Source organism: Bos javanicus, chromosome 25 (genome assembly GCF_032452875.1).
Source record: "Bos javanicus breed banteng chromosome 25, ARS-OSU_banteng_1.0, whole genome shotgun sequence".
Taxonomy (NCBI): Eukaryota; Metazoa; Chordata; class Mammalia; order Artiodactyla; family Bovidae; genus Bos; species Bos javanicus.
The window spans coordinates 3,484,298-3,512,203 of NC_083892.1; the positions used below are offsets into that span (position 1 = coordinate 3,484,298).

Genomic DNA, 27,906 nt, shown 5'->3' on the forward strand with positions numbered 1-27,906 from the left:
GCGGCCCGGCGCCCCCTCCCTCCCGGTTCCCGCTCCCCGGGGCCGCGCCACCCTCCCTTCTTCCCCTCCGCCCCTCCCCCGGCTCAGCGCCGGCTCCCGGCCGCCCCCTCCCCCCGACGCGCACGCCCCGCCTGGCAGCTGGCGCCCCGGGCCTGGGGCCGCGGCGGCGAGAGGGGTTTGCTGGGAGGGAAGCAGCGGGGGAGGGAGGCGGGGGGGAGGCCGCCCCCCGCGCCCCTCCTCCTCCCCCTCCTCCGCGGCCCGCCGGTCCCTCCTCCCGGCTCCCTCCTCCCTCCCTCTCTAAGACATCCCCGCACGGCCCGGCCGCCGCGGCCACCTTCCCTGCCGGAGCTGCAGATGTGGCGGAGCGGCCGGGCGCCGGGCGGCCGTGCCAGGGGAGCCCGCGCCCCGTGAGCCTCGCGCCCCGGCCCCCGCCCGCCCGGCCCCCTCCCCCGCTCGCTCCCCCGCCGCCCCCGACCGCCGGAGCCCGCAGCCGGGAGCCCGACCGCCCCCCGCCGCCGAGGTAAGAAGCGCCCCCCCCCCGCCCCCCCGGGCATCGCGCCGTGGGGAAGGGGACCGGCGGGAGGGGCCGGCCTGTCGGCGGGGGCTGCGGGACCCGGGGGTCGCCTCCCCTGCGAGTCCGCGCCTCGCCCCGGGCCATTGTGAGCCCTAGCCGGGGCCCCAGCGCTCGCTCCCTCGCTCGCTGGCTCGCGCGCTCCCTCCCTCGCCGGCTCCCCCGGCCGCGTCCCTCTGTTGCTCTCTCCTCCCTCCTTACCTCCGTCCGTCCGGAGGCTGGGCAGAGCCGCGGCCGGGCCCCAGGAGGGAGCAAACTTCGGCAGGGAAGTTGGGCCGCCGCGACGGGGGGCGCGCTGCGGGGTGAGAGGGCCCCCCCACCCCAAGGCCGGGCACGAAGTTGTCTGGGGCAGCCGGGCAGCCGCCCCTTCCCACGGCGGGGCTGTTCCTAGGACGGGAGTTGAGAGGTGTCTCCTCCCGGGTCCAGGGAAGCCTCCCCCTGCTGCCCCTGACTCGCCCCGGCCTCCCTCGGGCCGGGGGTCAGGACTGGGAGCTGGCGTCCTGTCCAGCACTTGTTCCCCCTGCTGTCCGCGTGCTCGCAGGAGGGCCGGGCTGAGTAGGGAGGGCAGGGGTTTCCAGCCCACCTGAGGGAGGGTCCGGAGGGGGCGGGAGGAGGGGGCGAGGCAGGTGCATCCCGAAGGAGGGAGATGCCTGCGCCCTGCTTCCCCGCAGGCCCCCTGGGATGGGGCTGGAATCCAGGCTGGCACCTGGAGGCCTTGGCACACTGCCCTGCCCAGCCGGGTACTCAGGCCACAGCAGGGCAGCTTGCCGCCCGTAGGCCTGTCCAGGAGGGCCTGCCTGGCTGGCCACCCTGGGCAGGGATGGTTGCAGGGAGCTGCCCAGCCCTACCCTGGGGCCTGGGAAGCGGGAAGGGATCCTGGGAGGAGCCCTGGGCCCCCAGCCATCACAGCCCAGGATCTTGGCTCTGGAGGGAGCGCTTGACACTGAGGGGGCAGCCAGGCCAGCTGGGGACCTGGCCAAGGCCTGGGCTCCCATGGTTCTTGGTCTAGGCCAGGGAGAGGGCCTGAGCTGTGGTCCTTGGAGGCGGCCATGTGAAGATCCAGCATGCCTGGTTCTGGCATCCAGGAGGGAGAGTGGGGCTTCACGGGCAGCTTTGGAAGAAGCTCGGGGAAGGGGATTCAGTGTGTCCCGCCACATCTGTTCCAGCCCCACTCACACATCCTCTCCACGACCTCTGAGCCTCCCCTTTGCTCCTTCTCCCCTCTGGGCCCAGGCTGGGCCTCCCAGCTGGCTCTGGCCTGCACTGGGGGAAGGGCTGCACCTGGGGACCCCCCTCCTGGGGACATCCCTTTCTGAGCTCCAGCCCAGCTTGGCTTGGCCCCTTGTGCAGTCATCTGAGCTGGAGACAGTGCCAGGGGCTTGGGCACCGTTTATGGGAGTTGAGGACCCCTTGGGAGCAGCCCTGTTTTCCTTAGCTACTTCCCCTCCCCCTTCTTTCCGGAGCTGCCATTAGCGCTGACCCTCTGACCCCTATGCCTGCCCGCCCTTCCCTGTCTGTAACCTTTGACCTTTGATGTTAAATCCCTCCAGCTGGGGCTCTTTGGCCCCTAAGTGACCCTGGTGTAGGACCTCTGGGGGGGCCGTCCTCTTCCTGCTCCTGGCTCTCTACACAGGGACACCTGCCAGTCTCTCCCTCACTGGTGGGGAGGTGGTGCCCCAGGAAGCCAGACAGTGAGTCACCCCAGTTCCAGGCACCACTGCTTTTGGGGTCAGTGGCTTTGGGGGATTTCTGGAACTGGGCCACAGCCTGGAGAGTGATTGGGAAAAGCCCCTGGCCTGGGCGTCTGACATCCTGGATTTGACTTCTGGCTGCGCCACCCAACTCCCAAGGGTCCTTGGCCAAGCCAGGCTCTTCCCCTTTATGGGTCTCAGTTTCCTCATCTGTAAAACCAAAGGGTTGTACAAGGTGATCTTCCAGAACTGCAGAGTCCACGAGAAGACCTGGGGGTAGGGGGGGCTGAGAGGGGGGCTAAGGCCAACAAAAGCCAACTCTCAATTATCTGTGGGTGGAGCCAGGATGAATAACTGAATGCCACAGACATCCAGAAACCTCATTTTAAACAATCGTGTGAACTGAGTCCCGCCCCCCCCCCCGCCCCCCCAAGGCTTTTGTTGTTTCTGAAAAGCCCAACTGCAAATGGGTAGCCACAGAGATGTCTTCTCTTGCCTGGGCTCCCCGCCTTGCTGGGAGCACCCGCCCACGGAGGGTGACAGGACGACACGGTGCACCCTGGCCTGGGGAAGACAGAGCTCTGCCAGGGCCCCTCCCTGGGGCATGTCAGAGGGCCTGGACCCCTCTCAGCCCCACCCTGTGGATCCCTCTTCCCTCCTTTCCTGGCCTGGCCTTGGCCCAGGCGGTGGGAGTGTCATCGACCACCTAATCCTCCCAGGGTCTGAGCTGTGGTACAGAAGGAAGAATGTGTTTTTCCTGACAACATTTTCCCATGTGCGTTTCCATCTACCCCGGCTCGGCTCGCCAGGCATCCGAGTTTCCCACTTGGGCGAGAGGGCGGGGACGGGTGCCAGGCAGAGTTTGGGGCAATCCCAAGATGGGCGAGGGTGGCGACAGCTGTGGCCGGGGGACCAGATGTGGGACTGGGGCGTGCAGCTGAGCTCCCTGGGAGGCGTTTAGGTGGGCCCCCGCACCCCGGCGCTGAGAGGCACGCTGGTGATGGGGGCTGTCTCCAGTGCCCTACGCCTCCCCAGGTTCCATGTCCCAGGCGGTGCTGAGGAGGCCCCTTACCCAAGTGGGAAATTCGGATTGCAGTGGAGAGGCCCTGAGCTGGGCGCAATGGGGCTGGGTCTCCTTCTGTTGGGGTTATTGTTATTTTACATTTCACAGTGAGGCCAGAGGGGTGACCCCTGGAAGATGCTGGCTGGTTCTCCCTTCATCTCGATAAGCACCCTTTTCAGAGGTGGGAGGTTTCCATGGCTGGTGAGGGGGATCTCTGGGGCCAGCCAAAAGATGCTGATCTCCCCCAGCCCAAATTGCCTCCCCTCTCTGGGCTTGTGAAAGGGTCCTAGAGATGGGCCACAGCCCAGACATGAGTCTGGGGGCTGAGCTCTCTGAGAATGCCAGGGCCAGCCCTGGGTGGGAGAGATCACAGCTTTTGCAAGGACCTTCAGACACAGCTGCCCCCGAGGTTTCCCAGGTGGCTGCCTCAGCCCCTCTCTGGGGGCAGGGACCTGCACTTTCAACCAGGACACTCGTGCTTTGCTCATCAGCCACGGTTGGGGTGACCCTGACACCTGGACAGGAAAGGACTTACTTGGGTCGGGGGGTGTCTTATGTAATGGCACAGTCTGATATAGACCCAGATTTGTCTCCAGGCTCCAACTTGGCCCTACAAACCCCTGCTGTCTCTCCAACTAGTAAAAATGCCAGGGTAAGGTCCTGGGGGGGTGGGGTGAGGTGAGGGTGGGGAGGTGAAGTGGGTCAGAGGATCGAGCAGCAGTTGGGGGACGCCTCTGACAGCTCCTGAGAAAATCCGCAGGATGGCTGCCGGTGGCCATCGCAGGCGTTGACACCCATCACCTGAAGTTGCTACGTGAGCTTCTTGAGAGAGACCCACTGAGCCCTATTTGGTGGAAACAGAGGCACAGGATGGAGGAGGGCTGATGGGCATCTGGGCCTGAGTTCCTGGGTCTGCCATGGCTCTGGAGGGTGGCGGTGGGGTCTGGTGGCCACTTTCCCAGCCTGGCACAAGAGAGGAGCCCGAGCTGGCCCTAGCAGCTGTGTGCACCGGGCCCCACGCCTCCATCCTTTCCCTGGCACTGATCCTCCTGGCCTCAGCTCCAGACTTCTCCATGGGGGAGCCGAGGCCCAGCCCAGGGCTGCAGGGGACCCTGGTCCTCTTTCCCATTCCAGCTCTGGGGCTGTGGGACCCCTCCCAGGGAGCTCTGGGCAGCCCCCCTCCCTGGGGTCTGACCTACCTTCTGCCTGGGACATGTCTCTTCAAGTTTCCTCAGGCTGGGCCGAGTAGAGGCCCTGGCTCTGGGCACCTTGAGGGGCAGGGAGCTCTGGCTCTCTGCCCCCCCCCCCCCCCCACCCCCGATGCATGGAGGGTCTGGTTAACTGGTAGCCAGGCGGGGAGGGGCCTCCCGGGTACAGAGATGGGAGGTGATTCCAATGGGGGAGGGCTTCCATCTGCTCCACGTGCCCCTAGTGGGGGATGGGCGGCGGGAGCTGAGACTCTTCCAGGGACATTAACTGTTGGTGGTTGGCTGGAGCTTCCCAAGGTCCTTTGTCTTCCTGCTAGACAGCCAGGTAGTCCCCTGCACAGGGCGGGCCTGGCGTGTGACCTGCCTGTGTCCACGGAACTCCAGTCCCAGCAGATGGCTGTCTGCAGAAGGGCTCAGGCCCAGCCCCTGGCCCCCGGCCCCCGGCCCCCCTCCTCCAGTCTCGGCCAAGGGCGGGTGGGAACCTGCGGAGGCCCCAGGAGACTGCTGAGCTGCCTGACTCAGCCCTGGGAGCCTCCAGGAAGACGTTCCTGCCTGGCTGACTGAGGGTCACAGGCTAGCATTCCACTGGGACTCTGGCAGCAAGGAGGTGGGAGGCAGACACTGAGGCTTCGAGATTTGAGGGCCTGGCCCAAGGTCACTTGGGGTCGGGGAGGGCCAGAGGGGAGCCAGAGCCTTGGACTGCGTGGCTCTGGCCCCTGAAATGGCAGTTCAGTCCAGAGCCCCTCCTGCTTCTCTGCTGCCCCCCCGTCCCCTGCACAGTGTGGGGGCAGCTGTGTCCAGAGGAAGCCTCTCTCCCTTCCCCCCACAGTCCACCTGGGTCTGCCTGGCAAGTCCCAGCCTGCCTGAGCCATTTCTCCCCAGGGCCACTCCTTCCTGTGTCCAGGACCCCCCACCCCTGACCCAACCCCTATCACCACACTCCTAAGCTGACTGACCCAGAGCTGTGATGTCCCTCTTGTCACAAGGCTGTGGGGCCCCTCATTGTCCGGCCTGCTCCAAAGTGCTCCCCACTCCAGTGCTGCTGGCTATCTCCTCCTCCAGGCCGAGCCGCTAAATCCCCAGTTCAGGACACCTAGTGGATACCCTGAGTGATTCTGTGGGCCCTGGGCCCCAAGAGCCTGAAACAGGCCAGGCCTGGTACGGCCCCACCCAGTGGGTGTTTCCTTTGGGTTTAGAGACAGCCCCTGGCTTCTGGACTTGCTTTCCTGCCCAGAGTGGGAGCAGGGGCGGGGCAGGGTGGCTGGGAAGAGGGCGCAGGGGGTGGAGTCCAGAGTTCATGCTGGAGCCCCTGCTGGGCCTGGTCTAAGCCAGCTGTTCTGGGGAGGCTCTGTGCCAAGGCTAGGGGGATAGGGGGGCGGTGGCAGGAGATGAAGCTGGGGAACTGGACCCTTCTGGTCATCTTAACCCACCAGGGTTACGCCTTACCCTCACCACCCAGATCTGCTCCTGGGTCCCTCGCCCCAAACCTCTGTGGGTAAGCCACTTCCCTCTTTGGGCCTTAAGCCCTTCCACACCTCACCCGGCTGGTAGGTGCCACCAATGGATTCATCCCCTCAGCAAACTCTCAGTACCAGGTGTTCGAGAAAAGTGAAGGGCAGATATGATGGTGCCCTTAGAGGGATGGTTTGGAAGTTCAAGCTCTGGTCCTACTCTCGGCCAGCCCCCACCTTTCATTGATGGGGGAACAGGAGCCCAGAGCCCTGTCCACGTCAAATTAGGAGCAGGCCTGGTTCTCTGGGTCTGAGTCCCCAGCAGCACTTCAACTGCTGCCCAGCTCCCTCTGGTTGAAGGAGTGGCGTTAGTGAGGACTTGGACCAGGGCACCTGTGCCAGGCATCACAAGGCACTGCAGGCCAGGGAGGCTACCCTCAGCATTGTGGGGACAGAGGCAGGCTCCTTGCTTAACTCTGAGGCACCTGGAAGAACAGCCCACGTGTGGCTGCAGAAGGCAAAGATCAGAGAGGGTGAATCTGGGGAGACTTTCTGGAGGTCAGAGGAGGGTAACAGCTGGAGGAGGAATACGGAAGTGTGGAAGGTTGTGGGGTAGGAGCTAGCACCCGAGGGGGGAGCATCAGGCTGGCAAGAGGCAGGGAATCCTGAGAAAGGAGGTGCTGAAGGGGAGAGTCTGGGGACAGAAGATGGGCTGGAAAGGAAGACAGCAGTCTTCTGTATAGAGTACTCTGTGGCTCCCCTGTGCCCTCCAGGTCACTGCCCACTGGCCTGGCCTTTCTCTTGGGCTTCCTCCTTTGCTGAATGACAGGGAGACTTGCTGTGGGTCAGTTGGGGCCACACCTCCAGGCCTCTGCTGTGTTGGGTGCAGACTGTGGGCTTTGGAGCCTGGAGGTAAATCCCAGTTGTACTATTGATAAGCTCTGTGATTTTGGCAGATAGTGGAACCACTCTGAGCCTTGGTCTCCCCATCTGGAAAGTGGAGAGGACAGCACCTAACTCCCAGGGTCCCGAGGATGGACAAAGATGGCGCACAGGAGGCACGCTGGCCATTCCTGGCCTGCCGCATGCCTGAGGCCCCCAGCCTGTCCCCCCCTGTCCATGTGGCCGACGTGGATCTTAGCAGCCCACTCCTGACACTGTTCGCATCTGTGCAGGCTGGGTGACCTTCATTCTCATTCATTTGTGGGCCCCCAGGACCGAGTGGAGGGCCTGGTGTTGGAATGCATAACTGAGTAGTTGGTAAATGAGGCGCAGGGAAGGGCCGAAGTCCAGAACCTGCTGACTGCCTCCTGCCCTGTGAGTTGGCGGGTGCTGTTCCCAGTGGGCCTGATCCCTATCCTGGGGCTGTTGGGGGGGGAGGGTGGGCCTTCCCAGGACGCGGGAGGCACTCCTGGGCTCGTCCTGCAGCCAGGGTCGGTGTGGGAAGCACAGTGTTTCCTCCTCAGTGGGGACTGGACCTCACCCCTGCTCCCACCCACAAGCCCCAGAGTCCTGGGTCCAGGACCCTGACGCTGGTTACCTGCTGTGTCCCGCGTGCACAGGTGTGACACATATGCGTGTGCCTCTATGTCTGGGGGTGCCCATCCATGTCCTGTGGGATGCTGGCCAACGCCTCTACAGGCCCTCGAGAGCACTGGCCAAGCGCCCAGCGCTGCCTGCCTACTGTGAGCGGTGCTGCCTGGCAGGGTCCAGGGCCGTGCCTGAGCCTTGCCTCCGGGTGTGTGTCTCCGTCTGGCTCCCCTGCTGCTGGCCCCTCCCTGGGATCTGGGCGGTCCAGGGCCCAGCCCTTCCCTCTCCACCCGCCCCCGCCCCTCCTCCCCGGCCCCAGCCCTGGGCGTAGGGGCTGCTTGGCGGGCTCCCCTCTGGCCCAGGCCCAGGTGCGGGCAGTGCTCACAGCCCCACGCACCACCTCCCCCCAAGCTGGGCAGACAGGAAAATACCAGACATAGTTGTGCAAAGGTGGCTGCAGGCGGGCAGGCAGCAGGGGGCGGGGGCCCGCCTTGATGGGTCTGGAGCCACCGGGCAGGGGAGGCCTCTGTGCCAGGCTGGGCCCTGCAGCTGGACGGGTGTGTGTGTCTGAGCTGCACCCCCCACCCCATCCTGGAGTCACCCTGCTGGCGCTGGGGAGGGAAGTGTGGATCCTAGGGAGCTGGAGCTGGGGGGACGTGGGTGAGCCAGCTGCTGGCCTTCCAGCAGCTGTGCTGCCTGACCCATCGGGGTGACCCTGGAGTGACTGTGTGGCCCCCCCCCCAGCCCGGGGTTGGGAACAAGAATCCTCAGGGCTACCAGTTGCTGGCACCGCCTGTGTGCCAGGTGCCAGGCAAGCTTGCCCCGTGAGCTGGCACCTTATCCATGGCGCCTGTGTTCCTGATGAGGAAACCAAGTTGCAGAGGGGTGGCTGGGAGACTGGGACCTGATATCCAGACTCTGGGTCCCTAGGGTCCATAAGCCACTAGCAAGAACCACAGGGGCATGCAAGGGTGTGTGTGTGTCTGACTCTGGGACCCCATGGACAGTAACCTGCCAGGCTCCTCTGTCCATGGAATCCTCCAGGTAGGAATACTGGAGTGGGTTGCTGTGCCCTGCTCCAGCTGACTCTGGGTACGCTCCCAAGTTGGGGCTGCCAGCCTGCACCCTTGCTCAGGTGCTGCCCAGCTGGGAGCTTTCCCGTTTATGGCTGAGCAGAGAGCTTGGCCCTGGCTGTGTCACCTGGGGGCCGTTGGTTCCCACCTGGGCAGGGTCTAGCCTCCAGGGGACCTGGAGAAGCTGTCCCCCCTCCAATCTGTGTGCTGGCTGAGCGCCCATCTTGGGGTGAGGGCAGGGTCTGCTTTCCCATCTGGAGGTTCCCGGGAAAGGCGAAACCCCACACTTCCAGGAAGTAATGTCCGCCCCACACTGGGCCCTCTCCTGGGACCTGCACGGGCAAGCCCTCAGGATAAGCCCCTCCCTGGGTCCTGGGAGGAGGCCCGTTTCTTCCAGGCTGCTCAGAGACTGTCCGGGACCTCCCAGCGCTCTCTCTTTGATGCAGTCAGGTTCTGGAAGCAGTCTGGGGCCAGCTGGGGCCACCCTGTGGGACAGCAGGGCCTGCAGCCCTCCCTCTCCAGGGCGCAAGCTTGTTTGGTTGTGTCCTCAGCTGAAGCAGGGGTGGTCCCAGGTGAGGTCGAGGCTCTAGGTCTGTGGGTACAGCAGGAGGGCCGGCCCCCTCTGTCCTCACAGCCCCCCAACTGGCCAAAGACTTGGGGGACTCAAGTGCCGGTGACACTTTATTTACAAGTTTAATTACACACCTACTATGCACCCGGCACTGTTCTAGGTGCTGAACACTATATAACAGGGGGAAACACTAGAGTAATCATTGGATGGGCATCATCATATTGATTTCTCCCCAAAATCCAAAGGAGGGGGGCATCTTACACTATTGTGTGTGTGTTTAGTCGCTCAGTCATGTTCGACTCTTTGCAACCCCCATGGACTGTATGTAGCACACAAGGCTCCTCTGTCCATGGGATTTCCCAGGCAGGAACACTGGAGTGGGGTGCCATTCCCTGCAGTATTATCATCATCTTAATTTAGAGATAAGGACAATGAGACCCAGACTGGGAGGTGACTTGCCCTGACTCATGTGGGCAGGACGTGGCAGAGCCAAATTGGAGACTGGGTGGTCTGACCCATACTGGAGCCCTGCTCTGCAGCCTGCTCAGGAAGCGGGTCGGAGGAGATGAGGCCTGCGCCTGTCTCTGGCTCCCGCCGCTGGGCGCCTGAGGAGGGCGGAGCCCTTGGCTGGAGCAGGGTGCAGCAGCGGTTCCCAGGAATGCGGGGCTGTGCGGCCCTTTGCTTTGGCAGCACGTCTGCCCTCAGCTCTCCAAGCCTCCCTGTGGGCCCCCCAACAGTCGGCCCCTCCAGCGCCCACTCACTGCCTGCTGCCCCTCTGGGGTTTGGCACGCAGCTCCCACAAACCCCTGGGCAGGGCAGGGGTGGGAAGCCAGAGCCCCTTTGCCTGCCCCTTCCCACATCCAGGGGCCCCAGGGGTACCGATGGGTGAACATGGCTTCTGGGTTCACCTGGGCTTGAAACTCAGCTCTGCCAGAGACGAGCTGTGTGACCTGGGACAGTTCACTTCGTTTCCCTGAGCTTCAGTTTTTGCATCTGTAAAATGGGGATGAAACAGCACCTGACTTAAACAGGTGCTGGTACATTGCCCGACTATCAACAGCTGGTGGATGGTGGTGATATTTGTCCTCGGCTTCCAGTCCCAGGCTTGCCACCCACTGTGCAATGTGGGCGAGCGGTGTCCCTTCCCGGCCCTCAGCTTCCCCCCATAGGACCCGTGTACTGATGGTTTTGGTCCCTGTGCCAGACGCAAGGGGCATCCTCTGAGCAGGTGGGAGCTGATGGGCACAGGGGAAGCCAGGGACTTGCTTCTGCTTTCATGTCATAGCAAGAAAGCCACGTGGACTTTTGAGAAGTGCCTCCTGGGCCCTTGTCCCCAAGTCCTAGGCTGGACAGGTCATGGCTGACCAAAGGGCAGAGTCAGGACTACGCCCCCACACCTTACACCCCCATCACCTGGGAATAAGGGGTGTGCCTTTTGTTGCCTGACAACACTGCTATCTTGGCTTCCACTCACCTGGCTCCTCGCAGCTGTGGGGTGGGTGGGACGGTGGGGGGCCATCTTACAGTGGGCCCTGTCCTCTATTTTTGCCAAGGAGACCCCGAGTGCCTCTCAGTGAGGTGTACCGAGCTCGACGCCTCCATCCACACCCGCACTTCTCCCGGCTCAGGGCCAGCCAGCGGGCCTCTCCCCAACAGTGACGAGGGGCTTTCTCCAGGACAGATTCCTGCCAGCGCCTCCTATTAGCCTGGTGACCTTGAGCCTCAGTTTCCTCATCTGTGCTCAGCAGAAGCGGCTTTAGAGGGTTCGGGGCGCACAGATGGCTCCCGGCACATGGTGGGAACGTGGTACATAAAGACACCGCCCACCGACCCCCTTTAGGGTCCGCGCTCCGCCCCTCGCCGCGAGACCTGGCGGAGGCGGGGCCTCCTCCGGGTCTCAGTTTCCCAGGGGGCCGGCCCCGCCGCGCGCTCGCCCCGCCCCTCCGCCGGGGGCCGGCAGAGCCGCCAGGTAGGGCCGGCCGGCCGCTGCGGGAGCTGCAGCTGGGGGCCGTCTGCGCGCGGCGGGCGGGCGCACAATAGCGGCCATTGTCTGCGCCAGGCGGGCGGGCGCGGTGGGGCGGGGGCCGGCCCCCTGAGGGCCAGCGCGGCCCACCCTCGGGGTGACCCCGCCCCGCCCCCGCCTCCCCGGTGGTCCCCGCGCGCTCCCGATCCCTCCGCCCTAATTAGTTCCTTTCGCAGCTGGAGCAGCGGCGCCCGGCCGCGCGGCCACCTCGGCGCCGCCTCCCTAACCGCCCCCTCCTGCGATCGGGGAATCGCACAACCCCGCGGTAGCAGGGCGCTCGTGGGGTCACCTCGCGACTAGCGGGAAACTGGGCCGGGGCTTCTGCAGCCAGGCTCCGCCCGGCACCCGCTGGGCACCGGCCCTCTCTGGGCTCCGCGCTGCCTAAGAAACTTGCCTCTGCTCTCGGCGAGGCGGGTCCCTGTCCTTATCCCGAAAACAAACACCGAATGTCCACCCGCCCACCCCCGAAAATCAATCCAGTGATGGCTGGCTAGCCGGCCTCCAGGGGGGTGATTGCCGCGCCAGTCCCGGGGTTCTGGCGCGGGTGCTCCGGCTCAGGGCCTCTGAGGCCCCAGAGAAGTGACACTGGCTCTCGCCTGCCCCTCTTCATCCAACCCGGGAACAAAGAGCAGAGCCCGAGCCCAGAACTGGCCACCTCCCTGCCTGTGGGGAGTGAAAGGGGACACTTCCAGGTTGACCACAGTCAAAGCAGGAAGGAGGGTCACAGGCGTCTTACCCTTGGATGGATGGGGACAGCCTGGGGTGGGGGAGTGCTGGGAGCTGTGGGTTTTGGTGGCTGATCCTTCCTTCTTTTCTAGGAGTGACCAGTTTTGGTCTCCTGGCTTTACTCTGGCTCCATCAGAATGAACCCGTGTTCCCAGGGCAGGACCAGTGGCAGGAAGTAGGGGGCTTAGGGTGGGGTCTCTGGGGACTGGGTCTGCTGATTGAGGAGGTGCTGGAGTCCCAGCTTCACCCTGGGAGACTAGCTCCTTTTGGGGTCCTTCCTCTTTCTGAGCTGAGGCAGTGTCTCCTGCAAGTCTCCAAACCAGGTGACCCATGGTTCCTCCCTGATTCCCCTCTGGCGGGGACCTGGGGTGGGGTGGGGTGCAGTAGGCAGGTGCCAAAGGACGTTACTTGAGCAGTGTTGCTGTTAAGTCAATGTCAGTCTGAATTCCCAGTTCCCAAACCATCCTGCCCTTGTGGTCTCCTCCAAGAGATCGGGTAGGGGGCGGGGGACAGGCTGTGGGGAGGCCTGTGGCCCTAGGCCAGCTGAAGGACCAGGCCACCAGCCCTTCCTGGCTCCTGAATTCTTAATCAGCATAAATATTTACTTCCTTCCTCCCCTTCCAGGCTCCCAGCACAGAGGAGCTTCAGGGAGGTTGGACTGGGCCTGTGTCTAAAAATAAACAGGTGGAGGGACAGGCAGACACACAGACAGACAGACATCACTGGGGGGTGGGTCAGGCAGAGGGCAGCTCCCTGCCCAGACAGAGGGAGAGTGGAGGGGGCCCAGGTCCATTTATCACTCTCACCCACCCACCTGCCTGTCTAGGGCTGGAGCTCCTAAAGGGACAAGGTGGCAGTGTGGTCCCAGCCCCTGGCGTCACTGAGAACTCCCGACCTATGCATGCCCTGCGTGCGGGTTCATCCAGACGGATCTGCCAGCTCCCACCTGATGTAGGAACAAGTCAAGTCACAGATTTCGGTCCCATGGCCAAGTGCAACCACCAGTACCATGATAATGCAGCCCCCTCCCCAGGCTCAGAGACTCCAGCGTCATTTTGCCATGTACTGGGGTCTTGGGATGTGTCCTCAGAAGCAGAGGGCCCTAAGTGAGGACTTTGTGACCTGTGTGCACTCAGGGTCTTATCTGGGAGATGGATGAGAGGAGACTTGGAGCTGGGGCAAGGCGGCTTGTCCTGGAGAAGATGACTGGGAACATGGGTCCCCACCCTCCATGGAAAGCTCCAGGCAGCTCAGCAAGCACACACACTAGTGAAATATACAAAGTCTTTTTACCACGTGGTGGTCTTGGGGATGTTCTGTATAAAATTGTGAAGAGCTGGAGTCGGTGAACGGCAGGGATTATCTTCTTTGGCAGATAGATTGTCAGAATGCAATCATCTCAATGAACAAACACAAGGAAACAGCGTTTCCCAGCATGTGAAGTTTGCTGCCGTGAAAAATGATGTTTGAATTTGGAATGAATAGTTGATCTTGCTCTTGGGTTTTTTTACATGTGAAGAATGTTATGCCGTTGAGAAATTCTAAGGAAGTGGTGAAAATGTACCACTCAAAATAAGAGTATCATCACTATTTAAAAAATTATGTATGTATGTGTTTTAACTAACCACTAGACAGCTGATCACTTTCCCCTACGCTGGTCTTGGCTGGGCCGTAGTCCCCAGCTGCCCCCTGGTGGTGGCCCAGAGCCTCTGGCTCCCCAGCCGGTGGGGCCCTCCGTCCTGGAACGCAAGGCCACCCGTCTCTCCGCCCAACCCTTGGAAGCAGGCCGTGCTTTGCAAGGCTTGCCTGGGACAGGCTCTGGGCCTCATTCGCTTGGAGTTTTGGGGGCTGCCTAGAGGGGTTGGCTCATTGGTCAGTAGCTAGGCCCTTTGAGGGCTATCTGGGAAGACACTCATTGCCCTTCTGGCCTGGTTCTGGGTCTTCTGGCTCAAATCAGGCATGTGTCCCAGGCATGACCTCCCACCCAGTCAGAAATGACCTTTGGGACTTGCCTGGCCAGTTCCAGGGAGAAGATCTGGCCTTGGATCTGAAGGCTGTGCTACTGCCTAGCTCTGCAGCTTGAGGCCGTCGCTAAGGCTCGGTTTGTGGCAGGCTTGGACCCTGTGAGCTTTGCTTCCCAGAAAGCCTTGCGGGAGATGAATGCGTTAGATCCGGGTCAGTGGTTGGCTCTCTCTGATATACCTGCTGTCTGGGGCCACCGAGAGGGTCTCTGTGCCCAGGAGACAGCCTTCACACTGCCCTGCACACACTGCCTCTCTGCTCCTTTGGGCTTTAGTGGGGGCAGCCTGAGGATGAGTCTGGGGTCCCAGTGTCACAGCACAGCTCCTGCTTGCTCTCAGGTTCCTGCCTGAATACCAGCTCCGGAGCCCTTCGCTGCCTGCCGCTGCCGCCGCCCCCCCCCCCCGGCCCCCACCACCATGCACTCCTTGGACGAGCCGCTCGACCTGAAGCTGAGCATCACCAAGCTCCGGGCGGCGAGAGAGAAGCGGGAGAGGACGCTGAGCGCAGCCCGGCACCGAGCCCTGCACAGGGAGCTTGGTCTTGCGGACGACAGCCCCACGCCCGGCTCCCCGGGCTCCCCACCGTCAGGTACTGCATGCCTGGGGCAGAGCAGCGATCTCGGAGCCCTGGCGATAGGAAAAACGTCCCCCGATGGGCTCACCTGGACGCAGTCGCAGCCCCTCACAGCCTCACTTAGGGTGCCCCGCCCCTGACACTGTCTACCCACCCTCGCAGCAGTTCATCTCTGCATGTTCATCACTGTCCCTGGGAGGAGACGACTGACCAGCCCAGCTCCTGAAGCTGGCTCGGCAGAGCTAGTATTCAGACTGAGGCCTCTGGCTGGATTTGGGGGAGCTTTAAGGGGCAGCAGGGAATGCACAGGTAGTAACAGAAGGCCTTGTGGCCCTGTGTCTGCGCTCTGAGGCAGTGTGATCGGCCAGCCAGGCAGACGGGGGATCAAGCCCAGCAGGTGCTTCTCTGGGTGGCGGGGGTTACTTGAGGCCCAGGTCTTCTGCTCCATTTCTGAATGTGGACCCTGAAAACTGGATCTACCATATCTGAGCTGGGCCACCCAGCCCAAACCTTTCATGTTACAGAAGTGGGCACTGAAGCAGAAAGGGACTTGGGGGGAAAGTGAGTAAAGTCCTTAACCTGACATTGTGACGGGAGCCACGGGCCCTGGATTCAAGTTCCTGTTCAGTTACTTACCCTGTGTGCCAGCCCACCCCCATCTGAAGAATGAGTACTTCCTGTCTTAACCAATGGCCAGGCTCCCACCTTGGCAGACGCCACACCTGTTGGCTGTGGAGGCTTCAATTCCTGGGTTCCGGGGTGGCCGGGGATGGGGGCGCCATGGCTAGCGTCTGCTCCGAGTCACAGCGGAGGAGTCATGGGCGGGAGGGCCTGGCCCGCCGGGACTCCTGGCTCCAGTACCCCCAAATCCTGCCTTTGCCCTAGGCTTCCTGCTGAACCCCAAGTTCCCCGAGAAGGTGGAGGGACGCTTTTCGGCAGCCCCCCTGGTGGACCTCAGCTTGTCGCCACCGTCTGGGCTGGATTCCCCCAACGGCAGCAGCTCGCTGTCCCCGGAGCGCCAGGGCAACGGGGACCTGCCCACAGCGCCCGCCGGCCCGGTAAGGGGGAGACACGCGTTCTCTAGATGGTGCACTTACCTCCTGGGACCACTGTTACAAAGGACGACAAACTGTGTGGTTTAAAGTGGCAGAAGTGTATTCTGGAACCTGAAGTCCAGAATCACCGTGCTGATGGGGCTGTGTGCCCTCTCGAGGCTCTGGAGGGCTCTTTCCTGGCCGCTTCTGGCCCCTTGCCTTGTGGCCACGTCACTCCAGTCTCTCTGCCTGTCATCACATGGCCTCCTCCCCTCTGTGTGTGTCTCCAAATCTCCCTCTTTCTCTTGTGGAGACACTGTTCACTGGGTTTAGGGTCCCCAGGCAGCCTGACCTTCTCTAAACTTACATCTGCATGGACTCTCCACAGAGGTCCTGTGCACAGGTACCAGAAGTTGGGGTTGGGACATGTCCTGTGTGGGGCACCGCTCAGCTCCTGGACAGAGGGAGATGGGCCAGATGGGCAGCTGCTGACCCACTCTGCCCCCTGCTTCCCCCAGGACCTCCAGCCTCTGCGCTACCTGGACGGTGTCCCCAGCTCCTTCCAGTTCTTCCTGCCGCTGGGCTCTGGGGGGGCCCTGCATCTGCCTGCTTCCTCCTTCCTCACCCCTCCCAAGGACAAGTGCCTCTCGCCAGAGCTGCCCCTGCCCAAGCAGCTGGTGTGTCGCTGGGCCAAGGTGAGCGGGGAGCCGGGCGGGGCAGGGTCTGGGGCGGGCGGCCCCCTCGCGGGCTCAGCACGCTCCTGGCCTCGCAGTGTAACCAGCCCTTCGAGCTCCTCCAAGACCTGGTAGACCACGTCAACGACTACCACGTGAAGCCTGAGAAGGACGCGGGCTACTGCTGCCACTGGGAGGGCTGCGCCCGCCACGGCCGCGGCTTCAACGCCAGGTGAGGGGGGGCGAGGGGGCGCGAAGGGGGGCCTGAGTGTCCAGCGGCTGAGCCGTGCTCCCCACCCCCCTTCCCCCCTGCCTCCCCCCTCGGAGCAGGTACAAGATGCTTATCCACATTCGCACTCACACCAACGAGAAGCCACACCGCTGCCCCACCTGCAGCAAGAGCTTCTCCCGCCTGGAGAACCTGAAGATCCACAACCGGTCACACACAGGTGAGGACCCCCGGCAGCCAGGGGATGGGCGCGCACCCCACTGTGTGGCCATCCCTTCCTGAGCACCACATGCTGTGGGGGGTGGGCCTGTCCTGTGGGGGGGAGACCCGCCCCACCTGCTCTCGGGGCACAGACGTGTCTTCCTGTGTCGCGCTCAGCACTGTGTTCGTGTGATTGTCGACTCGTTCCCCCTCTGACTGTGGCTGGTCCGCTCACCCCTCATGGACCCTGGCGTGCACAGTAGGGCCAGCACTGGCCAGCAGAGCCACATGCCTAATTTTAAATTTCCTAATCACCCTCACTGCAAAAAAAAAAAAAAAGTACAAAGAAATACATGGTGAGATGAGTTATTAATACAATGATACATTTTCTTGAGCCCAGTATATTCAAAATGCAATCATTTTAATATTAAAACATCAACGGGACACTGAAATTCTTCTTTTCCCACAAAGTCTGCGGACTCCAGGATGTGTTTTATTTATTTATTTGACTATCTCGGGTCTTAGTTACATCGTGAGAGATCGTTCGTTGCCGGCGCACAGACTTTGTAGCCATGGCACGCAGGCTTAGTTGCTCTGAGACATGTGGGAATCTTAGTTCCCCAACCAGGGATCGAAACCATGTCCCCTGCATTGCAAGGTTGGTTCTTAACCACTGGACCACCAGGGAAGTCCCTCTGGTGTATATTTCATACTCGAGGCACTTTTAAAAGCTCACAGCCTTGTGGGGTTCTGGCCAGCCCTGGTCGGCGGGGACAGCCCTTTAGTAAATCTGGAGCCACTGGTTAAAATGAAGTGAAAGTGTTAGTCACTCAGTCGTGGCCAACTCTGGGACCCCCATGGGGACTGTGGGACTGTAGCCCACCAGCCTCCTCTGTCCATGGGATTTTCCAGACAAGAATACTGGAGTGGGTTGCCATGCCCTTCACTGAGGGATCTTCCTCACCCAGGGATTGAACCCCCAGTCTCCTGCATTGCAGGCGGATTCTTTTCTGTCTGAGCCACCAGGGAAGCCCTGGTGTAAGCCTGGAGCCACTGCTAAGTCAGGGTCAAGGGCACCCCTGTGCGCTCACTGTGAGCTAGGCACCAGCAGGGTCTGTGTGTCATTACTTGTGAAAGGGGTCGCTGTCATCACAGCCTGAAGCATAGGCCCAAGGCCGAGGGTACATACAGCCAGGCCACTGGAGTCAGAGCTCGTGTAGGTGCTGGGGACACGGCCGCCCCAAATCAAACAGGTCTCTGTCGGAGTTGAGTGGGTGGGCGGGGCTGGCCTGGGCCGGCGGAAGCCCCTCACGCAGGCCCCGCCCCGCCCCGCCCCGCAGGCGAGAAGCCGTACGTGTGCCCCTACGAGGGCTGCAACAAGCGCTACTCCAACTCCAGCGACCGCTTCAAGCACACGCGCACCCACTACGTGGACAAACCCTACTACTGCAAGATGCCCGGCTGCCACAAGCGCTACACGGACCCCAGCTCGCTGCGCAAGCACATCAAGGCCCACGGCCACTTTGTGTCCCACGAGCAGCACGAGCTCCTGCAGCTCCGCCCGCCCCCCAAGCCCCCGCTGCCCGCCCCCGACGGCAGCCCCTACGTCAGCGGGGCGCAGATCATCATCCCCAACCCCGCCGCCCTCTTTGGCGGCCCTGGCTTGCCCGGTCTGCCCCTGCCCCTGGCCCCCGGCCCCCTGGACCTCAGCGCCCTGGCCTGTGGCAACGGCGGGGGCGCCGGGGGTGCGGGGGGCATGGGCCCTGGGCTGCCCGGCCCCGTCTTGCCCCTCAACCTGGCCAAGAACCCGCTGCTGCCCTCGCCCTTTGGGGCCGGCGGACTGGGCCTGCCCGTGGTCTCCCTCCTCGCTGGCTCCGCTGGCGGCAAGGCTGAGGGGGAGAAGGGGCGTGGGGCCATGCCGGCCAGGGCCCTGAGCTCAGAAGGCCGCAAGACCCCCCTCGAGAGGACTGAGGGCAGCCGCTCCCGGCCGAGCCCCGACGGCCTGCCCTTGCTGCCGGGCACCGTGCTGGACCTGTCCACGGGTGTCAACTCTGCCGCCAGCAGCCCAGAGGCGCTCGCCCCTGGCTGGGTGGTCATCCCGCCAGGCTCCGTACTGCTCAAACCAGCCGTGGTGAACTGAACCCGCTCGGTGGACGCTGACCACCTGCAGCCCAGCCGGCAGCTCCCAGCTCTGCCTGCCTGCCTGCCTGCCTGCCCCTGACGACGAACGGAAACTCTTCTGCGAAATAGCAATAATGTCCTCCTGCCCCGGGGACGCCCCTGGGCAGCAAGGATGGTGCTAGAAGGGCATGGCGGGCGCCCGGGCTCCTGAACGGGGTAACCGGGTCTGCCGGCTGGGGGAGAGCATGCCCCTGGGAGCTGAGGCCTGGCTCACCTCCAGCCCACGCCTGCCCGGCCCCCACCCACTCTGGTTGTCTCCCTCATCCCGTGGCCAGCTGGGCAGGTCACCCTTTCTCCCTTGCCCACTTGCCAGCCCTCACCCAGCAGTGGGGGTGGGGCTGGGGGTGACTTCGGCCCTCCCATCCCCTTCAGTGGTGAGCTGGGAGGAGCCCCTTGGGATCGAGGTCCCACCCCATCCTGCTTACTCATCGGGCCCCTGCTCTGGAGGCTCCTGACCCCTCTCCCTCTGGTCCACCCTCCAGAGGGAGAGCAAGACAGACGCAGGCCGCGGCTAAGCCACAGCAAGAAGCCACCTCCCCCCATGACAAGGTGCCTCCCGGCTGAGGGAGGGAGGCCCGCTCGACCAGCTGCCCCCCACTGCCTGCCGTCTGCGGTGGCCAGCACGCTGCCCGAGGTGGAGGTCCCTGCTCTGGGCTGGCTGGCCACTCGTCTGCCCCCGCGTCCCTCTGCTTTCAGGGAGCCCTGAGTCGGGAGAGGTGCCCAGCTCAGGGAACATACGGGGCTGGGCCTGGCCTGGGACCCTGCACCCGGGGATGGGGGAGGCCTGCAGGGCAGTTAGAGCGTGGAGGCTGGCTAGGGACAACCCCAGGCCGAGACACAGCTTCTGTTCTTTGGGCGCCAAGGCAGAGCTGGTGCAGGGGAGGGGGCTCTAGGCCGGTGCTGGGCATGGGAGCGTCCCAGTGGCCCCGGACAGATGGATGAAGGACCTGGGCTTGACAAGGGATGAGGGGCAGCGAGGCAGCCACGGAGGCCGTGGGGGCAGGGGAAGCCAGAGGGGAGAGCTGGCCCTGTGGCCGGCTTCCTTTGGCTTCTCTGAACTGAGCTCCTGCCCTCCAGGGACCAGGGGACCTCAGGGTGCAGGGTCTCCACATGCCCCTGCAGCCCATGCTGCTGACCAGCCCAGGGGCCGGGCTCTCCCTACCAGGCCCTGAAGGGGCAGCAGCTCGTCTCGTGCCCCACCCTGGGCCCTCATGCTCCCTCCTGTCAGGGGCCCAGCTTCAGTCTGGGGGGTCCTGGCCTTGGCCTTGCCCTGGGCTGCACCCTCCACATCCCAGCTGCAGGACAGGGGAGCTGTGGGACTGCAGGGGGACCCTTGGCCCCCGTGCAGTTCTGGGGTCTCCCTGCTGCTTCTCTGCTCACCCGCCCTTTCCTGGACCGCCCTTCTATCCCAGAGGGGTTACCCTGACCCGGCCCGCTGACGGGCCCGCAGCGCTGGCTCTACCCCTTGAAGGGGCCACAAGCAGAGCAGGAGGGAGCTGGTCTCCTTCCCTCGCGCCCCACCCCGGACCCAGGCCCCTCACCCCTACAAGGGCCCCAGGCCTTAAGTCCCCTTTGGGGCGAGGGGTTGGACTCAAGCCCCAGGAGCAGAGGAACAGGGCATAGGAAGGCGACATTAGCTCAGCATGTGACTCGGTGATAGACCAGGCCCGAGGGGGCCGGTGTACGTGTCGTTGTTGTCGGTCTGTTGTTGCACATTCCAGGATATCAGTATTCTAACAGGTTCTAAGTGCCTTTCTATCGTAGCTTGTTTTTCCTCCTCTTGGCTCCATTGCTGTTAGCATAGAGTTTAAAAAAAGAAAAGAGAGATAAGCTAATGACTATAACAATATATTCCTCCATGTGAGAGGAAGTTTATAAAGAAATGAAATAAAAGTGCGTTACAAACATGCTTTGTCTTAGATGTGCCAGGAGCTGGCCATGCACAGGAGACCACCTCTGGCCGCCCATGCCTGGCTCTGGGGTCCCCCACCCAGGCCAAGGCCCTGTTCCGGGGCTTCCTCCCAACCCTGTGGGCGCCACAAGCTCTCCGTCTGCTGCTGGGAGCTGGATGGGACACGCGGTGCTGAGATGGAAGGTTCTGGACCACACGTCGTGGGTTCAGCTGCACCTGCCACGAGCACCTTGGCTCTGGGAGGGGCCGGGCTCCCTGGCCTCCTCGGGGCTGTCAGGCTGGAAAGGTTCCTCTTCTTCCACTGTATCCTGGAGCTGACTCCCCACATTACTGAGGGGCTACCGCCCAACCCAGCTCAGCAAAGGGAGGCCTGTGGCAGAGCCGGGGCCCCGTCCACAGAGGGGCGGGCAGGGCTGACCTGAGGGCGGCGCGGGAGTGGCTCGTCTGTCTGGTGCGTGACGGCACGACCAGCAACCCTTGCCTGCCTTGGCCCCGCTGGGTGTCAGAGGCCAGACCATGGGCGGGTGAACACCACCGCCTCCCCTCCGTGCACAGCCCCACAGCTGGCAGGAAGAGCGGCCTGCCTCTGGAATCTGGACATGCATACTCAAGAAATGCGGAAAAGACATTTATTACTGAGCTATAAATTAGAGGCGGGCGGGTGGGCGGGAGGAACCAAGCGGTCACGTTTTGGGCGGCTGCTGTCTCTCCCTGTCCTCCTGGGCCTGGATTCTGAGTTCCTCCTCAAGACGCTCCTTCGCTCGGACCACCTGGGGAGGGGATCACAAACAGTTAGGCTGGGCGCCCCCTCCCTTCCCAGGTCCTGCTTTGGCTTCCTGGAGGGCTGTGGGCAGGTCAGGGAGCTGGTTCCAGCACCCCGCCAGCTAGCAGTCCGGGCTCTTCGAGGCCATGGCTGCTGGGGGCCACCATCCAGGGTGACACAGGGCCCAGGCAGTTCAGGGGGCCCCCTGAGCCCTGGGCACCCTTCTCCTGCCAAGCTCTGAACCGCCCAGGAGTGAGGGATGCCCCGGCCCACCCTGCCCGCGCTCACCTTTGACTGCAGGTAGAAGGAGCCACCCACGGATTTATCGTTCACCTTGAATAGGTGTTCGTAGTTCTGCAGAGGAGGGGAGACGGTGAGTCCCTGGTTACAGAAGCGGGGGAAGCTAGGAGATGACAAAGAAGGAAAGCGAAAGGGCTCGCCCCTCAGAGCGCTCCAACGCTGGGAGCCACTAAGGGGCGGAGAAGCGGACAGGCGCCCATGAGACAAGGCCTGTGCCTCCGCCTCTGCGGCCTGCACACCGACAAACGACGGCGGCCTCCTCGAGTCCCAGCCGGCCATGCTCAGGGCCCCAACTCCTGCCCCCTCCCCTCCCCCGACCAGCTGGCAGCCTGCCACCCTCTCCCCATTTATGGGCGGCTTATCTCCGAGCCGGCCTGGGGGGGGGGGGGCTTACCTTCTGGATCTCCTCGGGGCTCAGCTTGGAGACGTTGAGAATCTGCTGTGCCTCCTGGAGGCTGAGGCCTGAGAGGTTGGAGGCGGCCGCAGACTGGTGTCCTGCGCGTCCCCGGGCGTCCGCCGCTGCTCGGCTGGCTGTGTGAATACGTGGGTGAGTGCCCAGCTCCCAGCGGCCCAGGGCTGCCCTGGGGAGCAGCTCATCCCCGCCAGGGGGTGCGGGAGATGAGCAGGGCCAGGGGGCATGTCCTCCAGGAGGGGATTTTGGGGGGCCAGGGGTGGGTAGGCAAGTGAGGACAGGTTTTCCCCACCAGAGGACGGGGCAGGGGCTGGTCAAACCCAGCATCAGGTCTCCAGCCTAGACCAGGAGATGACCCTGTCCCTCGTCTTCCCCACCCTCTCACCCCGGGCACGCAGCAAGTCGGGGAGCTTAGGCTGCTAGGGGAGCAGAGTGAGGCTGCGGGCAGGGGTGGCAGCCCAGATGAGACCCGGCTGCCCTGTGGTCACCGAGGCCACTGAAGCAGGCTGCCTTGGGTGACCTCTCGATTCAGGAGCCAGTACACTTTTCCTTAAAGCATCAGTGAATATGTTTTAGATTCTGCAGGTCAATTAGTCTGTGTTGCAATTACTGGATGCTGGCTGACTGTTCCAATAAAACTTTGTTTGCAAAAACAGGCAGGCAGGCCGGCCAGTGTGCCCACTTCTGGCCGGATGATCGTGTCAATCAGGTCTCCCTTCTCTGGGAATGTCCCAAGATCAAGCACTGCCCCCGAGAAGAAGTGTCCCAGGCTACCCAAGCTGCCAGAACCCAGCCCACAAGGGGTCCCTGCATTCACAGGTGGCCTAGCGTGAGGAAGGGGCCCACAGCTACAGGGAAAATCTGACCCAAGCAGGATCTCCCAGCACAGGGAGAAGGAACCCAAGCTTACCTGCAAACTCCTGCCGCAGGGCCCGGGCAAAGGCCCTGCCCACCACCTGCGCGCCCATCACAATGATCTGGGCCAGGTACTTGGCCTGTGGGCAAAGAAGGCACCTGGTAAGTGGACTGCATTCTCAGGGCCCTGGAGATGAGTCCTGGAGGTGCTGGCCAAGTGGCAAGGCTGTTGGAAGGCTGAGGCGAGGGACCCCAGCGCGGCGGCCACAGGCCACTTCCTCCCAGCGCCTGATATAAGATTCTGCTCTGGGAGGCATCGGAGGCTCACAGGAGAGCAGTCTTGAGTTTTGGGGGGCAGGTACCCGAAAGAGTCCCCCAGAGGGAGATGGGGCTCTCTCTCAGCCTTCAGACAAGGCGGACAGGAGTGAAGGCAATGTGGCCTGGGAGCCAGAACTTGGGGTTGGTCCCGGACTCACCGCCAGCTCTGCATCTGAGCTTGGCGGGTCCAGCCTTCATCTGCTGGTGGTGAGATGCAGGGCCATTCTGATTCTCCCCACGTTATTCAAGTCCATTCCATTCAACACAAGAGAGCAAAATGCCCTCCACCCTAGGCCCCCGTTCCTCCACTGGCTCACCGCTTCACTCAAACCCCGCCTGAGTCAGCACCAGGGCATCAGACACACAGGACCCAGCCCTGCGGGAATCCCCCCACTGCCTCCGTGGGGCATCAAGCAGGACCAGACGTGTACATGGTCAACGGAGGGAGGGGAGCCCTCAGGAAGGACGTGGGGACTCTGGGGGGTGAGGGCACTTCTCCCGGGCAAGTAGGATCATGATGGTTACACGGGGGCTTTTTCAGGCAGAGGGACCGGGGGAAGCCCAGACTAAGAGAGTATAAGGGATGACTGGGAGCAGCCAAGAGCCTGGGGGACTTGGGAGGCGAGACGAGTACGGTGGCTGAGACGGGAAACCTACAGACCTTACTATGACTAGGGATAACAGACAGCATGTGTGTGAAATGGTACACACATGTGCATGAAGGATTCTGGCGAATGCTTGCTGCAGGTCACCACAGATCACGTGGCACCTCCAAGTGTTGGTGTCCAACAAGAACTTAGCCAGGGTGTCGAGCGCTGTGACGGACACATTTTATTGTGCCATCTGATCCCGACAGCTTGAGACACGCAAACACAGAGTTTAGTGACCAACCTGAGGACATATAGCTGGCACCCAGGAGAAGATGGGCAGAAAACCCACAGCCTGTGCTCTCAGCTGTGGTGTTCCCAGGCTGCCCACTTCACGTAGGGTCGGCAGGGAGCGCAACCGAACAAAAGGGCAGGACCCAACTCAGAGGCTCAAGACGGGCTTGTCAGATTCCAACGGAACCCGGATTCCAGAATTGGCCTTGCTGGGCCTCCCTGATGGGCGAGGTGGGTGTGGTTCCGGGCCAAAGGAGAGGTGAGTTTGGATTTCACAAGCCCCATATTTCACACCAGAAGGCAAAGCTCTGTGAAGACTCGCCAGTGGTCAGAGTGGGGGGCGAGGCTGCAAGTGCTGAGGTGAAAAGGCCCAGGAGGATGCGCTTCCGGTGGGAGAGTCTCACCTGGCTTCCCCCCACTCCGGCTTGCCTGAAGCCTCTCCCACGTGGGGCAGGAGGCTCTGAGATGGACAGCTGGTCCTGCCTGAGGGACAGAGAGGCTAACAGGCCTGCCAGTGGTTCCGAGGGTTCCCTTGGCCAGGAACTCCCATCAGGCCTCGGACCTCCCCTCCTGCTGCCACACTTGAGAGCCTGCATCACCACACGCCTGCACTGCCCTGTCTGGGGAACAACACAGCCCAATGTGGGACCAGAGCCCTGCAGCTGGCAAAGGACCGCAGGTGGCGTTGGGGGTGGGGGAGCACTTGGGAACATGCTTTGTCCCACGTCAAGTGCATCAAGAAGGGAACCTGGACCCGGACAGACTGATGTGCAAAGCTCCCTTCACGGCACAGTTCCTTGGGCTGGTGAGCCGAGCCAGCATGGACCCACCCTCTTGTCAAGGACACACCGGGATAGAAAGGAGGCTGTCTTTGCCCAGGGCGCCTGCAAACAGCTGCGGGCATCACAACCAGGCAGGAGGAGGTCAGGACCAAGACCATCACATCTTCCAGGGCACATCCAGGGTCTGGGCTATGGTGGGCACCAGTGGGTGCCCAATACATATTTGAATGAATGCGACCCTTGACAGGGCTTCCCAATGCCTCCCTCTGCTGAAGGAGGGCTCTGGCCTTCCCACAACAGACACACACACACACACAACTCCCCACTTCTGTTGCTGCTGCAGCCAATACACTCCACTCCCCAGCTCCATCTGGTTACAAAGGACTTTTCTGGTTTTATCTTCCCTGACCACTCTCCACCCCACACACTACAGCCACGCCCTTTACTCCCTGACTCCAAGATCAGTTCCCCTACTTCCTTACTCCACAGTCTCGGTAACTCTGAATTCATACACCTCGGGTCACTGTTCTCAAGTGCACAGTTCAGCACTTTTTAGGATATTCACTGAGCTGCACATAGCATTTTCATTATCCTACCCCCAACAAACTCCATACCTACTAACCCACTGAATACCCTCCTTCCTATGCCAATATTGTCAAACCCCAACATCCTTCAAGATTTGGCTTGGACACAGCTGGTTGTCCAGTGGTTAAGACACCATGCTTCCAATGCAGGGGGTTACAGGTTCAATCCCTGGTCAGGGAACTGAGATCCCACGTGCCACCACCAAAAATAAAGACAAAACTCACATCACCCCCATTTCCTGGAGTGAAACCTTCCCAGGCTCCCCCCATTTCTACCAACCCATCCTGCACTGTCTTTCTTTTCCCATTAATATATTGTCCTATTTTATGGATTCGCTGGCTTTCTCTTTTAAGGTACAAACTCCTTGGGGGCCACGTTTTACTCGGTCCCTCAAGGCTGACTGAGTCACGTGCAGGAACATCTGTGAGGGACCCAGTTGGGGGGGTAGTGGGGAGTGGTCCTCAGAAAATGGCAGTGACTATTACAAGACAAGAACAACCACTAAGTGTGTAGTATCAGTTAAAACCAGGACGAGAGACCCTGGAGAAGTCAGACTCTCTGAGCTCCAGGTTGTTTACCTGGAAGACGGGGACAATGAGGGCATATGCTTAAGAATTAAATGAGAATCTACATAAGCCCCAGGGCTCCAGGCCTGGCACTAGAAAGCTCTCACCATCAATTAATAAGTGCTTCCTCAAACCCACTGCCTCAATAACTTGGGGAACAATTCTCTAACAGGGGACAGATCTCAGGACTCTGCACTGTTAAAGGTCCCCAGGTGACCTGACTCTGCTAGGGTGGCCCAGATCTGTGGGCTGGCTCGGGATGATACCGCAGATACGCTCAATTATCGGTGTCGCAGGGTCAAGTCCCACTTCTGCCACTTGCTCGTGAAAAGTCCCGGAGCCCGATTAACCAGCTTTCAAATGGGAATAATGGGGCAACACCATCAACTAGCTCGGGAATCGAGCAAGGACCCCTACACAAGGCTGGTGCACGCGGCGACCGCATCTGCTTGGTATTCCCTGGCCCGCCGCGCTCTCCAGACAGATGGCTCTTCCTCGGGCCCCGAGGTCGCCAGCGCCCGCAGCAGGGCGCCCGGTGCCGACCCCCGCCTAGTCCCGGCTTCCCCCCGGGCATACAGCGGGGCGAGCGGCGCCCGCAGCGCGGCCGGAGCTCCTAGACCCGGCCCCCGCCCCCGGACTCGAAACGGCCTCTTGCCCCCTCCTCCGGGCTCACCATGGCGACCACTCAGGTTCGGGGGTCCGACTTCCTGGCCCCGCGGCCCCGGCTCAAGGGCGGCCGGCAGGTCAAAGGTCAAGGGAGCCTGAGAAGAGCGCATGCGCCGGGCATGCGCGTTGCTCCATAGGCGCGCGGGGCGTAGGCGGAGACCTAAGGTCTGTGGGCGGAGACCTAAGGCCTGTAGGTGGGGCCGTGGGCGGGGCCTGCCTCAGCCTCAGACGCTGGGGAAACCTCCTGAGGCTTAGGACACAGGACACCGGACACCGTAGGCCCCGTGACTACCCTGGGGTTCTAGGAACAAAGAATAACGCCTGTTCTATCCGGGGCGGAGGGGCAGATACTTCTTCCCTACATTTTGCCAAAGTATTTGGGACTTAAAGACATAGAATAAACATACATTTCACAAACGTGATAAGGAGTAAGATGCTAAATTCTCACCAATATTTAAGACAGGAAAACTTCAAAAAAGGCTTCAGGGACATCCCTGGTGGTCCAATGGTTAGGAATCCACCTTGCAGCACAGTGGACACGGGTTTGATCCCCCAGTCCAGGACCTAAGATCCCACATGCCACAGGGGCAACTAGGCCCAGGCAACAACTGCTGAACCCTCATGACAACAAAGATCCCACGTGCTGCAACTAAGACCCAACACAGCCAAATAAATAAATTAATAAATTATAAAAAAAAATAGTCGTTAAAAAAAAAGAAAAATTGGTTTCATTCCAGGTTCCTTCTGTCTAGGAAGGAGGGCTCTTCTCACTCCTCCAAGTCTGTTCCAATGTCACCTTCTCAGCGAGGCCACCTTGACCCCCTACGAGGGCTGCAACTTGTACTCCATTCCTTTGCTTTTTCAAAAATTTTCGGTTGCATCACACAGCCTAGGGGACCTTAGTTCCCCACCAGGGATTGAACCCATGGCCTTGGCAGTGTAAACGGTGGAGTGAAAGTTCCTCTTTGTTTTTCTACTACCAGCTTTATTGGGAGATAATTCACATCCCACACAATTCGCCCCTTCGAAATTCACAATTCAATGC

At 61.8% G+C, this 27,906-nt stretch overlaps 2 protein-coding genes across 5 annotated transcripts; one reads left to right on the forward strand and one right to left on the reverse strand.

Annotated features, from left to right (window-relative positions):
• Positions 1–143: 143 nt before the first annotated feature.
• GLIS2 (GLIS family zinc finger 2) lies at positions 144–20,728 on the forward strand. Its single transcript, XM_061402469.1, has 7 exons — positions 144–520; positions 14,268–14,517; positions 15,388–15,560; positions 16,055–16,231; positions 16,309–16,442; positions 16,541–16,659; positions 17,981–20,728. Exons 2-7 carry the CDS (start codon positions 14,346–14,348, stop codon positions 18,778–18,780), a joined length of 1,575 nt encoding a protein of 524 aa, XP_061258453.1. The 5' UTR covers positions 144–520; positions 14,268–14,345; the 3' UTR covers positions 18,781–20,728.
• Positions 20,657–26,975, reverse strand: PAM16 (presequence translocase associated motor 16). Of its 4 annotated transcripts, none has more exons than XM_061402476.1 (6): positions 26,613–26,836; positions 24,667–24,882; positions 23,119–23,203; positions 22,191–22,327; positions 21,785–21,850; positions 20,657–21,503 (listed from the first exon to the last, which is right to left on the reverse strand). In XM_061402476.1, exons 2-6 carry the CDS (start codon positions 24,856–24,858, stop codon positions 21,417–21,419), a joined length of 567 nt encoding a protein of 188 aa, XP_061258460.1. In that variant the 5' UTR covers positions 24,859–24,882; positions 26,613–26,836; the 3' UTR covers positions 20,657–21,416. The 4 variants fall into 4 exon arrangements, 3 of the variants coding, with proteins under 3 accessions (XP_061258460.1, XP_061258461.1, XP_061258462.1); XR_009733663.1 differs by having other exon boundaries at positions 21,470–21,503; positions 21,785–21,899; positions 26,613–26,838; XM_061402477.1 differs by lacking the exons at positions 24,667–24,882; positions 26,613–26,836 and adding an exon at positions 26,869–26,975.
• Positions 26,976–27,906: the final 931 nt, after the last annotated feature.

Coding starts and splice junctions, on each gene's coding strand:
- GLIS2 (XM_061402469.1), top strand. CDS start 14,346: ATGCACTCCTTGGACGAGCCGCTCGACCTGAAGCTGAGCATCACCAAG. Junction 14,518..15,387: donor CCCGGGCTCCCCACCGTCAG/GTACTGCATGCC, acceptor CCTTTGCCCTAG/GCTTCCTGCTGAACCCCAAG. Junction 15,561..16,054: donor CCACAGCGCCCGCCGGCCCG/GTAAGGGGGAGA, acceptor TGCTTCCCCCAG/GACCTCCAGCCTCTGCGCTA.
- PAM16 (XM_061402476.1), bottom strand. CDS start 24,858: ATGCAGGCTCTCAAGTGTGGCAGCAGGAGGGGAGGTCCGAGGCCTGAT. Junction 21,851..22,190: donor GCCCCGAGGAGATCCAGAAG/GTAAGCCCCCCC, acceptor CCTCCTCTGCAG/AACTACGAACACCTATTCAA. Junction 21,504..21,784: donor CCTTCTACCTGCAGTCAAAG/GTGAGCGCGGGC, acceptor TCCCCTCCCCAG/GTGGTCCGAGCGAAGGAGCG.